Source organism: Diabrotica virgifera, chromosome 5 (genome assembly GCF_917563875.1).
Source record: "Diabrotica virgifera virgifera chromosome 5, PGI_DIABVI_V3a".
NCBI lineage: Eukaryota > Metazoa > Arthropoda > Insecta > Coleoptera > Chrysomelidae > Diabrotica > Diabrotica virgifera.
In genome coordinates, this window is record NC_065447.1 from 43,491,421 (window position 1) to 43,506,049 (window position 14,629).

At 34.2% G+C, this 14,629-nt stretch overlaps 1 protein-coding gene across 1 annotated transcript in view; it reads right to left on the reverse strand.

The window, feature by feature from the left end:
• LOC114328390 (E3 ubiquitin-protein ligase UBR4) overlaps positions 1–14,629 on the reverse strand; it is a 193,332-nt gene that overhangs the window by 90,838 nt on the left and 87,865 nt on the right. Inside the window, exons 16-21 of the mRNA XM_050651407.1 lie at positions 14,294–14,537; positions 11,789–12,845; positions 7,764–8,404; positions 5,600–5,861; positions 4,839–5,545; positions 1,192–1,660 (exon numbers count right to left, since the gene is read on the reverse strand). Of these exons, the coding sequence (XP_050507364.1) occupies positions 1,192–1,660; positions 4,839–5,545; positions 5,600–5,861; positions 7,764–8,404; positions 11,789–12,845; positions 14,294–14,537 (3,380 nt within the window). The remainder of the gene's footprint in view (positions 1–1,191; positions 1,661–4,838; positions 5,546–5,599; positions 5,862–7,763; positions 8,405–11,788; positions 12,846–14,293; positions 14,538–14,629) is intronic.

Consider the following 14,629-nt stretch of genomic DNA (forward strand, 5'->3'; position numbering starts at 1 on the left):
GCCTTGGTGTGCTATGAATTATCACTAGAAAAATTTCTAGCCTTACAGGACGACCGTTAGTCGGAGGGTTCACTAGCTCTTAGACTATTAAGTCCCCATTAATATTTGGGACTTTTTGTTCTCTAGATGGTATAATAAAATTGTGTTAATCTTCTTAGTGAAGATTAGTTCTGGTGTCATCATATCTGAGTTTATCATAAAGATGGATTCCTCAAGTATAGACCCAGTAGTGTTTGTGTGGCTATTAAATACATAATTCGGCCTCCAAGTCCTTCTTAAACATGAAAAAGAAAAATATATGTAAGCCAAAAATGAATAACCATTTTCAATTTCGTTGCAATACGAAACTACAGCCGCATTATTATTCTAGTCCTAGTCCAATCAAAGAGTGCAGCAAGCACCTCTACCGGTTTCGAAACTTATTAGTCTCTCATCAGGAGGCACATATGCTGCTCTCTCTGAGCCAACTAGGACAAACTACGGCGTGCAATCACGGATTGCAACGAATGAAATGGCAGGGATGCCCTAGCGGCAACTGCTAGCAAAAAATAAGTTTTGAATCTAATAGCACATAAAACAACATCAAAAGATGTTACTCTACATCCTACCAGATTGAAAACAATGGGAACTTTCTCTGGTAACACCTCCGAGGCTTCTACAATTTGCACATAACGAATGCTGAGACTAAGGAAGATGAGGGAATTTTACAATTTAATAATTCACGTCCCATCTGCTCAGCGCGGTAAAGTTCCAACGACAATGGTTCCCTTCGTACCCCAATCAAAGTAAACACGTAAATAAAAAATGAATAACCATTTTCAATTTCGTTGCAACACGAAACTAATGCAGCATCATTATTCTAGTCCAATCGGAGAGTGCAGCAAGCACCTCTACCGGTTTCGAAACTTATTAGTCTCTAATCAGTAGGCACATATGCTGCTCTCTCTGACCCAACTAGGGCAAACTACGGCGCGCAGTCACGGATTGCACCGAACGAAATGGCAGGGAATATATGTAAGCATATGTATATAAAGTAAATAATATATGAAAGCTTAATGATGATGAATATATGAAAGCTCAAAAAAAAATATTCTGACCATTTGCATTTGCAAAATTTAGGAAAATGAGTATGAATATTATAAGACTCCTGTTGCAGCAATATGATTTTCCAAAAACAAAAAGTAAACTCACCTGTTTGATCCATATTAGCCATATACATTTTTAAGCTACCATCTTCGCACAGCAGAATCAAAGTTGTTCTCAACTCATTTCCGGAACTGTGTCTAATGGCAACCATATCCATAATCTTACTTTTGGCTGGTAAGACTCTAATCTCCTGTATCAAAATAGTGTCTGGCTTAAGCATCAAAATAACAGGATTGTTATTCGATTGCATGGCGCAACAAATCAAACCGGGATGGTTTGGGATCTCGGTCCATTGGCATAACGGTTGGTTGGCAGAATTTTTCGAACCATTGCTTTTTGAAGTGGTGTTATTGGTTTGCGGTAGGTTTATGGCAAATACTAACGGTAGACTGTTGCTTTTGGGATTGATGGGAGATATGAAACTTTTTCCTTGGGCGTAGCTATAGAATAGGAGACCAAGAGTATGTGAGTAATAGATGGATACTCCACCTCCGGCTACTTGCCCAATGACATCCTAAAATGAATGCAATATTATAATAACTTGATGAATGGCAAAAAATTAAAACAGTTCAATTACACTGATTTTAGAATACCACCTGTGAAAAGCTTTTTTTAATGGAAATGACTAAATAAAACATTTTGCATGTGGTCATTTACACCAACTTAACTTACAACTTTATTTAGTTTAATGTTGTAAGAGGACCATCTTGTGTATTGTGAAAAGAATATTCTGAATCAAGTTTGAAGATTTTTTTTTAAACTCATAGAGAAGTAAAAACTTCAAAGATGAAGTAGTTTTCAATCCTAATAGCAAAATTAATAATATTGAAAATATTAAAAACATTACTAAAAGATTTTTAAATTAAAAACTTATTGGTACACTTTCCTGGTGACACCTCTAAGGCTTCTACAATTTGCAAGCACATGGATGCTGCAGTGAAGACAAAGGGAAGGAATTCTACAATATGCAATTCACATCCCCCGTCTGCAGCTTGGTAAAGTTCCAACGGAAAATGCACCTGGTTACTCTACGGAGTAATACGACTATAAAATAAAAATGTATACCATTTTTATTCAGTTGCAATGCGAAGGCAAAACAATCTTACTTTTCAATTAGAATACGGAGCGCAGTCCAGTCCTCTGAATCGCGATTTTCGGCTCTTGTTGGAGCCTCATCGGAGAGAACGTAGGCACTGTTCTCCATATCCTAAATGACCAGCACCGAGAGTTTTTCCCACCCATTGCAACCGAAGTGAAGGTATTAGGTGACTAGCGTCATCTGGCAATTGAAAGATGAAGTAGATTTCAATCCTAATAGCAAAATTAATAATATTGAAAATATTAAAAACATTACTAAAAGATTTTTAAATTGAAAACTTATTGGTACACTTTCCTGGTAACACCTCCAAGACTTCTACAATTTGCAAGCACATGGATGCTGCAGTGAAGACAAAGGAATTGCATTGTGAATTGCATAGTGTAGAATTCCTTCCCTTTGTCTTCACTGCAGCATCCATGTGCTTGCAAATTGTAGAAGCCTTGAAGGTGTCACCAGGAAAGTGTACCAATAAGTTTTCAATTTAAAAATCTTTTAGTAATGTTTTTACTATTTTCAATATTATTAATTTTGCTATTAGGATTGCCAGATGACGCTAGTCACCTAATACCTTCACTTCGGTTGCAATCGGTGGGAAAAACTCTCGGTGCTGGTCATTTAGGATATGGAGAACAGTGCCTACGTTCTCTCCGATGAGGCTCCAATAAGAGCCGAAAATCGCGATTCAGAGGACTGGACTGCGCTCTGTATTCTAATTGAAAAGTAAGATTGTTTTGCCTTCGCATTGCAACTGAATAAAAATGGTATACATTTTTATTTTAAAAACTTCAAGTTGTATATTGATATACTTACTCTTTATTAAAAAACTTCATAAAATGTCGTGGAAAATGTTTTCGTTCTAATTCAGAACATCTTCAGTGCATTCTGCTAAGTAATTGTAACTAGCACACTATTTAAAGTGGTAACTTCATAATACATGGTTTACATTTTAAATTTTATGAAAATATGGTGACTACCAGTCGATGTTACAAGATTAAATTAAGTACATGCTTAAAGGGCACCATGCTTCCCTGCTCGAAAAACTAGGTACTTGCCAGTTCAATGGGCACAGAAACACAATCGAGCAGGGAAGCATGGCGCCCTTTAAGCATGTACTTAATTTAATTCTGTAACATCGACTGGTAGTCACCAAATTTTCGTAAAAATTAAAATGTAAACCATGTATTATGACGTTACCAGTTTAAATAGTGTGCTAGTTACAATTACTTGACATAATGCACTGAAGATGTTCTGAATTAGAACGAAAACGTTTTGCACGACATTTTATGAAGTTTTTTAATAAATAATTTTATACCAGTATACAACTTGAAGTTTTTACTTCTGTATGAGTTTTTTAAACTATGGTATACAGCCAATTTTTTTTTATTCTGCGTATCATAAAATTTGTTTTGCGTCTTACAAATCTTCGACGAGAATAAACATCATTCAATTATTTATTTACATTGTCAAATATAGCTAGCAGAATATAAGTGTTTGTTTGGGATAAACCTCTGCGATAGTAGAGTAAAAAGTGAGGTCTGTGCGCCGGTCAAGCGAAGTATTCAAAGTTAAGAGGTGGAAACCTACGGCAGTTGGTGTGGAAAATTAAGTGTTTCAATAATTTTAAGAACATTTCAAAATTACGGATCATCATATCCAAAAAGAAAAGGATAATGTAGATGCAAACGGAAAGTAAATACCAGAAATAGCAAACTAAATCGAAGAAAGACAAGCATAGACCTTAGAAAGGATTTATTGGATTATGATGTGAAAATGAATACCTCAACTGTACGAATAAGGCTTCTGAAAGTTGGATGGAAGGCAAGAAGAGTGAAGAAAAAAAATTTCTAGCATAGAAAATGAAGAAAAAACGCTTAGCATGGCCAAAAACACGGATCATGAACTGAATGGGTCCGCCGAATAACGTTGTAAGCGCCACATCACTCGTTTTAAAGAAATCGAAAAAGAAGTTTTAAAATTATAACTATGGCAAACTTAAACATTTTAAAAGTTAGTAATAAAGTTTGTAAATACCAATTACAAACTGTATTACTCACCCTTAAAATGTATAAACTCACCATTATCACAATTTTAAAGCTTTTTCTTAGACCTCTTAACACAATGTGGCGCTTACAACGTTATTCGGCAGATCCATTCAACTGTTGACGACTGGAAAAGGTGATTTTCAGTGATAAATCACATTTATTTGTGCAATGATATAAATCAAGTCTTGATAGACGAAGTGAATATGATCCTTCACCATTCTAAACAAATGTTTTGGGTTTCTTTCACACCAAATGGCACTGGAAACTTAGTTCCTATTAAAGGCATGATTATTCTGCCAAACACATAGAAATAATACGCAGAAGGATTAATATTCCATTCATGGAAACATTTGACGGAACATTTCAACATGACTTTGCCCTTTGTCACAATTCTAATTTGGCCCAAACTTCTATGCGGAAGAATACAGTAAGAGTGCTTGATTGGTCTCGTAATTCACCAGATCTAAATCCCATTGATAAATTATGGCACATTCTAAACACACTTGTTAACACATGATATATATTTTGTTATATAAAGAGAAACAACTTACCGCTGCTTCTAAATGAAAAACTTCTAAGGTATTCGTCACATAAAATGAACCATACTTCGTAGAGGAATCATCATTTAAAATTTCGGTGTATATGTGTCCCGGTGAAGACATTAATAAAATGTGATAAGTGCCTTCATCGTACATGAACGTACAATCCCGTATCTTTCCACTCGGTACCAAAAAGTAGTACTGAGGACTTAATGCATCCGTGGCTAAGTCGTAGATTTTGACAAAGTCTGCTGTTACGAGAGCTAATTTGGTTTGAGAACCAGGCAGCCATATAGCTTTTATGATGAAATTTCCAGTTTCTAATTGGGGATGCAAGACTAAATGATCACAAACTGATCCCCCAGAGGTGAATGTGAGTACATGGCAATCCTTCAATCCACAGACTGCCAAAAAGTCTTCGTTACAAAGATTACTTGATAGCGATAGTACAGTAAAAGGTATTGGTGCTGTAGATAGTCTTGTTAATGTCAACTTTCTAGTAGACGAATCAGCTTGTTTAAGTAAAGCTGACAGTTGTAATACGGTTATTTTGCCCTTTTCATGTGATACTGCTAAGTGCTGTCTACGACCTTGGGTAGACGTCATACAACACATCGCAATCCTTCGTACTATATGCGCCGAAAGCAACTGTCTTATGGTCTGTCCTTGTTCACCAGCATAACTCATTCTAACATTTTCAAAAGCTCCTTCTTGAGAACCTACAAGAGAATACAAATATAAACTGTTTAAATATTATTTTAAACAAACTTTACCTAAAGTTGGTACCATAAGTTGATCAGTATGTACATATTTCTTTTCGTTTGAGTATAGTTGATCCAAGGCCTTAATACCGCGTAAGTGGCATCCTACAAGTGAATTTCTACGACAGTTTTCTTCAATAGCTGGGATTAAAGATTGTAGGAATTCTAAAAGAGATCCTGCCACCAAACTTGATCCTAAGTAGTTGATGATGAATTCTTTTGAACCATCTAACTGTTTGACAGTGTTCGAATTTTTTCGCTCCTTATAAATAATCTAAAAAAAATGGTAATTATTCGTTTAAATGATATATGCTTTAAAACAAATTCCAAACATATTTTTGATAAAATTACATGACGTTTCAACATTCGACTTTTTCATTTTTTCAAGGCAAATCCTACTCAAAACTCAAATTAAGTGTTTATTTCAATTTTGATCATTGAAACGATGTATGGAGAACAAAGCTGGACACTGAAACAAGAACACATAAGTAAGCTATAGTCCTCTGAAATGTGATGTTACAGAAGGATACTTAGAATAGCATGGACATAGAAGAAAACGAACACGGAAGTATTGCGAGAAATGGACAAAGAATACGAAATAACAAACACAATAAAAATAAGACAGTTGTACTGTCGGGAACACGTAATGAAGGGGCAGCGATATGAAGAGGGAGAGCATCATGGTTGAAAAATATAAGGGACTGGTTTAAATGCAGTTCAATAGAACTCTTGGACAGCTTGGATATTAGTGCTCCCTAATAATAATATGTCTATGTAGATTTTGGCATTGCATCCGAGCATGACATGTAACACCGTTGCCGTATCCTCTATTTTTTCATACTATCACATTACAATTTTTTGTGATATTATATTTGTGTGTGAAATGTATCATTTGTGTATTTTAGGTATGTTCTAATATGTTATGTATAGAAGTATAGATAGGTTTTTACTTGATTATTTTAAATCATTGCGAAGTTTAACTTGTTGGAAACCTTCTAATATTCTGTAATGTGTAAAAAATAAGTAGTTTTGAAACACCAATTAAGTAAAGTTTATTATTATGTTGTTGTTTTCACCAATTTTGAAAAAATGTGAAAACGTTGAATTATCCACGTCCGTCTGTCCGTCTTGTTTGTCTGTTTGTAAATTCAACTCCTCCGTCATTATACCAGGTAGAATGACAAATGAGGTGTCAAATAAAAGCTTATAATCCAAGGATGGTACTAAAGGTGAGAAATTTAACCTAGGCTGTCTGTCCGTCTGTCCGTCCGACCGCGAATATAACTCCTCCGTCACTATACCAGGTAGAATGACAAAAGATGAGAAACTTGACATCGGACTTCCGTTTTTAGATTTGCAACCGTAAGTACTGTTTTAAAGTCACCGAAATAGTATAAGCGATATATCATTCGACGTGCCTTACCAAGATGAGAAGAAATGTAGAATTTGTTTTTATATCATTTCTGGTTAAAAGGTTCTAACCGGAAGTGCCATATTATAGTCGCAGAATTAGTACCATCCTTGGATTATAAGCTTTCATTTGACACCTCATTTGTCATTCTACCTGGTATAATGACGGAGAAGTAAACGTTCTTATAAAATTATTCTATTCTTCTTATACATACATTTAACACTGATTAAAATTATGAAAGAAATAAAGAAAACAGTATGGCAACACTGTGCGCACAAACATAAGATTCAGCTGTGGGTTACATAGGGTGCACTAATATCCAAGCTGTCCGAACTCTTCAGGGCAGCGGTAGATAGAGTAAAGATAGTGATAATGATATCCAACCATAGATTAGGAGATGGCACTTAAAGAAGATAGAGAACAAAGAATAAGGGGAAATAGTAATGGCAATAGCTGAACATTCAAACGATTAGGGGACTAAATTTAGGAGGATCTAATTACGGATATACCAAATACTAAAGTTGGAAGGTGTAGATCTGAGCATGTAGGCAGAAGAATCCTAAAAAGAAAGCGATTGGCTTCTAGAGCATATGACTTGATGGTGGACTTTAATAAAAGGACAGGATTTGGTACAAAGTTCCCACAACCAAGTACTAAAGACAAGTAGTGTCTAGCCTGAGGTGAGAATAATACCTAACATACCAAGAACAATGTGATGAAACATATGTCGTTTTTAGTAGAAAAACATTTTTAAAGCCTACTTACCTTGTCAGCTGGGATGGGACTTGAAGTCTTTCTTCTTAAAGAACTGGTTAACATATGTTCAGAGTTGTTTCCAGTTGTTGCATTATTGGTTTCGTTGGTTTGGGGACTTCTCTTTACCAACGCTTGACAACTTCCATCCTCTTTGGCGCCACAATCACAGAAAAAGTTACCATACTTGGCGTAACTCAAATCGTGCCCTTTGTGACAAACTCTGGCACAGATAGAGCATACACCAACGCCATCTAACATTTTGCAAGTGTGACAGTGATACCAATGCTGATTCATGAATTCTTTTTGGGTTACGGTGAAGGTGCAAAGTTTGTTGCATAAAGAATCCTCGTCGCTATCTTCACCGCTATCATCGTCATCGTTCGCGAAGTCTTGCCACTCAGATTCCAACTCTAAAGGAGACTCACTTTCCCAAGGAGGACTAAGAGGTCTTATCGTTTGAGGATGCTGGGCAATAATAGTTGATATAACATCGCTAACGTAGTCTAGAATACTAGAAGAGGCTTCCAGCATAGCATTTTTCTTCAAGGAATCAGGATTACTAGTTAATTTATCTATAACATCTTTTTCTGAGATGCGTTTGTTGCACAGTTCTATCCATTCTGCTGTAGCAGGGAATAAATAACTGTGTCCTAAAAATAAAACATTCGTAAAAAATATGCAAAAAAGGGAAAAGAATAAATGATACGACTATTTATTAGTAAATGATCAGAATGGTACTATGGGCATTTTTAGAGAAAAAACGTGTTTCAAGTTGTTTAAAAATTTGAGGAAAATAAAACATATTTTTATACTGAAGTTTAGTCTGGTCCCCAAAAGTTGACAGAGCTAGATGAAACGAATATACCTCTTCTTAGTGCAGCATAAGTACCCTTCTAGTCAATCTACCCCTGTTACGGCTGAACTCAATCTAGACCGGAAGGTGGAAAAATATTCCTGGAATTATAGGCTTGGATGCAGCGTACCAAAAAAAGTTTATTAATAGCAAGCTGAAAATTTGTTAATAGCCTAACAGTGTCTAGTCGGACAAACTTTGATGCATGGGAATACTGGAACAGGGAAAGTTTTAATTGTGGAACGTGATTTTAATTGTGGAACGTGTCATCCTGACAAGTTTACGATTGTGAAAACTAGCAGGTTGTTTTTAAGTTTATTCAATAGCAAACTTTATATAATATATGAAAAAAAAAAGAATGTATGTGTACTTTGTACGCACGTAAGAAGTTATACTTCTATTATACAGTGAGCACGTAAAGGTTGGAATAAACTCATTTTCTCGAGAATGGACAATTTTAGAAAAAAATCCCGAAACAGGTTAATTTTTATTTTTAAATTACGACTTTTTGACATATATATCATACTAGTGACGTCACCCATTTGGGCGTGATGACGTCATCGATGATTTTTTTAAATGAGAATAGGGGTCGTGTGATAGCTCATTTGAAAGGTAATGCGATTCTCTATGCATTAGTATACACATTAACATAATTAATTATTTATACAGGGTGACGAAAAAACTTTTTTTTTTATTAAATTTATTGACATAAAAAAAGAAGAATATGTGTAATTTATTTAATTCAAAATACATTTTACTGCTCTCAGAAAACAGAAAAAAATGTTTATTTGAAAAAAAAAATGATTGCTTTTCGCTTGAATTAAATGCTCAAATTGTCAAGAGGCAGGTGGGTGGCTGCTTTAATACTGAATTTGCAAAAAACAATATTTTTTATTTGTCAAAAACATTTTTTACTGTTTTATGATAGCAGTAAAATATATTTTGAATTAAATAAATTACACAGATTCTTCTTTTTATGTCAATAAATTTAATTAAAAAAAATTGTTTTGGACACCCTGTGTAAATAATTATGTTAATGTTTATATTACTGAATAGAGGATTGAATCACCTTTCAAATGAGCTATGACACGATCCCTATTCTTATTTAAAAAATCATCGATGACGTCATCACGCCCAAATGGGTAACGTCACTAGTATGACATAAATGCCAAAAAGTCTTAATTTAAAAATAAAAATCGACCTGTAAAATTTATTAAAACGATACCAAAAATTAAAAAAAAAACAAAGAATATGAATCGTCCGGGATTTGAACCCGGGACCTCTCGATCTCTCGTCCAATTCTCTACCAATCAAGCTATCAAGCCCTTGTAAGTGACGTCTCGGATATAATTACACATCACGGTGACAAATAGATCAAGTGAAATATAAAAAATTTTATAATAGATATTTTATTATCTTACTTCCGAGGTAGACAAATCCAACGACACAAAAATTATAAAAAATAATACATTAACTAAAAACACTAATATACCCTTTTAAAGACTTATTTGCGCTGATACATACATTAAGTATTTTCTATGGGAACTAAGCCACAATTTTACTAAAAAATGAATTTATTAACGTTTCGAAGCCCAAATCGGGTTTCGTTGTCAAAATACAAAATACCATTAAAATAAACAAAAATGTTGTTGCTAAGTAAAAAAATTCTTCTAATAATTTATTTAATCTGACTCATTTATATTGGCAATTCAGACGTATATTATACATTTTAAGACGGATATTCTTGAGTTGGGATTGATTTCATGTAATCGAATGAACTATCTTTTAGTAAAGTCGTCCCAGGAACGCAACTCATAAATATTGGCGATATCATTTTAAAGTCTTCTACTTTAAAATGTATAATATACGTCTGAATTGCCAATATAAATGAGTCAGATTAAATAAATTATTAGAAGAATTTTTTTACTTAGCAACAACATTTTTGTTTATTTTAATAGTATTTTGTATTTCGACAACGAAACCCGATTTGGGCTTCGAAACGTTAATAAATTCATTTTTTAGTAAAATTGTGGCTTATTTCCCATAGAAAATACTTCAATTATAAAAATGTCACAAGGAAATAGCTTCAGATACATACATATCTTGAAAGATTAGCAACGAACTACATACTGTCTGTGTGCGCATGCGCCCGGCATTATAAAATTTCACTCTCGATCGTAAAGAAGTATAACTTCAAAAATGTTTCTCCGACAGATATGTTGGGCATTTTAATAATTCCGACACGTAGAACATGTCAAATGACAGGAATTATGTTGATGGTAAATAGCAGTCTAATTTTTCCATGAGAGTTAAATGAAAGGGTAACAAATCAATTGGAAGTCTGTCCGACAAAATATATGGGACTTTTCGTAGTCTGACATTTGAAACCTGGAACCTGTTCCATAATTAAAACTTCCTCTGTTCCAGTGTTCCCGTATATCAAAGTTTGTCCGATTAGACACCGTTAAGCTATTACCAAATTTTCAGCTTGCTATTAATAAACTTTTTCTTTGTTACGCGGGATTCAGGCCTATCAGCATTTCCAGTATCAAATTGTTGGTATTTTGGTGGATAGGAAGAGAAGTCTCTAATTTCACGTTATGTGTTTATATCATATCATATACTTAGTGTGGCAAATGTGACAAAAAAAAACTGTGCGAAGAAATACATCAAAAGTCAAATGAGTCAGGAAATACATCAAAGTCTAAACCGTTGGCGTACTAAATCAACTAATTAAGCAGGTAAATACAATTTGAAATTTAATTATTTTTAAATAAATAAAATCAGATACGGCTGAATCCTCGAATATATGAATTTTACAAACAAAAGTCAGACATCAAGCAGGAGCAGGAGCAGGAGCATTTCGTCCAAAAAAGGAAGTTATCCTTTGGTCGTAGTTTCTGATAATGCTTCTGTTTCGTTTCTGTCCGCCCCTTTTTATAATAAAAACTAGAGCTAATAAACAAATTCCCTTATCATGTAAGTACATTTTTCTCAACTTCTCACCAAAATTAGTATGATTGGGCCCGTGAAGTAAAGGAAGCATTAAAAGATTGTTGGGCAGTGTTATTTCTCGAAGTCTGGAAAGAATTAACAGCCCAACTGCTCCTCTGAATATATCATGTAGCGTTGAGGTGCAACTCTAATAAACAATGTATAAACAGCTTATTTCAAAACTTACCCTTTCCTGAACCAGCATCTGCTAACATGATCATATCCACCATTAAATCAGTAAAACCAGTACCTTCCAGAGTAGGCGATAACAGATGTTTTCCAAGTTGGATCAGCGCCTTCAATATTGTTATCGAAACTTCTTCGGAAACATTACTGTTTTGTTTAACAATAAAACTAGTTAAAGCTTGCAACAGCTGACTGTTCTCTTGCACCAAGGACTTTTGATCGTCGTTAGATGTTGGAGAATTAGCCTCTTTACTTTCAACCGTGGTTATAGTCCATTTTCCGTTGGTAGATGTCGCAGGAGATTCTTCTTTATTGATGGTAACTGTAGTTGTCACGACGGGTTCAATACTACTTGTACCGATGATGATTTGACGCAACCAGGTTTGCAGCTTTTCGCTATCTACGTTTGCCAGTTTACTCATACTTGAACATAAGTAGTTCAGGCTTGGATCTGTAGAGCTCTTCTCGGCTGCTTGGAACAGTTTATTGAAGAAATGCAGTACTCTGGTACCATAATGTTGCGACATTTGCGGACTAGATACAGACATCAGCACTTTCACCAAATCCCTATCTCCAGTAAAGAAGATTTCTAAAGCTTGTCTGCCTGAAGATTTCTCGATGATTTTTTCGTAGAATTTCAAACAGTGGTGAAGTATTTTTTCATCAATATTAGCACTATACGTCTCTGAGTTACCTGACGTGTAATTTATTATGAGTTTATAAGTATGATCTAAAACCCTCAGGTAGACTCGTTTTTGATGTTCGTCTATTTCGGTATCGCCAATCATTTTGTCTAACGTTTTAGTCACAGTGTCATTCAAAAATTCGGTCCTTAGATCTAAAGTGATTGAAACTAGTAGTTCAATCGCTTTGTTCTTCGTGTCTGTATTTTCTGTTTTAGGGGCATGATCACAAATAAATTTGACTAGGCATTGTAATAAACGTCGAAGTGACAAGTTGATGCTGTATGGGCTGCCCATGGAAAGAGTAGCTACATGTGCGTCTACTACTTTTAAAATGGCGCTTTCTGATGGGATTATGTCGTTTTGATAAGCACTCTAAAAATAACAAAAAGAGAATTTAGCAAGAACGATCATCAGTAAAATAAAGAGATAATGAAATAATACGGATAATGGAGATAATAAGACTACAACATTATAGCAGTTAGTCCATGTAGTGAGACCGCTCCCGTCTGAAAATCATTTCTAATTCGGTTTCTCTGCGGATTCATATTCAAAAATGTCCCCTTTAAACAAATCTGAAGGGTGCCGGACGGAATTTTTGAGCAGAAATTGTTTAAACAATCTTTTTAAACAAATACATAAGATCACCTTTTATTGCTCCAAAAAATATATTTCTAGGTTTTTTTTTGATCATTCTAAACAAGAAAGGTATCTTGTGATTTTTCTCAAAAATTGACAGTTTTCGAGTTATAGGCGATTTAAAATCTAAAAATGCGAAAATACGCATTATCGAGGCTTAAAAACTCATATTTAAATTAGTATTTTTAAGGGTGCCAATAACTTGGATTAAAGTTTGAACATTCCTTTTCAAGATTCCGAAGAGTAATCGGGTCTAACTTCAATTTAGACCGTAGTTTTTTAATTGTTAATTATGCGTGCCGATGCGGCGCGCACTATTTTCAAAAATCCTATTTTCCTCCGAAAAATATTTTTTCTAGATTATTTGGGATATTCTAAATAAAATAAGTTTCTTGACATTTTTCTCAAAAGTTAATAGTTTTAAAGTTATAAGCGATTTAAAATGCGAAAATGTGTTTTGTCATTTTTCGGATTTTAAATCGCTTATAACTTTAAAACTATTAACTTTTGAGAAAAATGTCAAGAAACTTATTTTATTTAGAATATCCCAAATAATCTAGAAAAAATATTTTTCGGAGGAAAATAGGATTTTTGAAAATAGTGCGCGCCGCATCGGCAAAAAACCGGATGGGCACGCATAATTAACAATTAAAAAACTACGGTCTAAATTGAAGTTAGACCCGATTACTCTTCGGAATCTTGAAAAGGAATGTTCAAACTTTAATCCAAGTTATTGGCACCCTTAAAAATACTAATTTAAATATGAGTTTTTAAGCCTCGATAATGCGTATTTTCGCATTTTTAGATTTTAAATCGCCTATAACTCAAAACTGTCAATTTTTGAGAAAAATCACAAGATACCTTTCTTGTTTAGAATGATCAAAAAAAACCTAGAAATATATTTTTTGGAGCAATAAAAGGTGATCTTATGTATTTGTTTAAAAAGATTGTTTAAACAATTTCTGCTCAAAAATTCCGTCCGGCACCCTTCAGATTTGTTTAAAGGGGACATTTTTGAATATGAATCCGCAGAGAAACCGAATTAGAAATGTTTTTCAGACGGGAGCGGTCTCACCACATGGACTAAGTATCCAATTTAATAATATAAAGAATTTTTTGACGTTATTAACTTTGTCTCTTTACTTTAAAATTAAATCGGAAGAATAAGATGCAGGGTTGCTTACCAATGAAACATCTTCTAAAATTGTCTTATAATTCTGCAACTGGGCAGAGCTTACACATGAAGGCAAAAGAGTGGTTAGCTCAGATGATAACGACATCGTTAGTGTATTCTTTGTAGAAGCTATTGCAAGGACATCTTGTAGTCCTTCAAAGTTCTGCAATGAGAATTTTTCACACGACGGATTTTGGTCAGCAATAGTATGTAGTAAGGACCATCTTGTACAGTGCAGTATTGCTTGAGTTAACCTAAAATTAATAAATTGTTTTACCAAATCCCAATGATTTAATTATTAAAACTAGAATGAAAGCAAAAGTAGAATAGTGGAAACAATTCATAC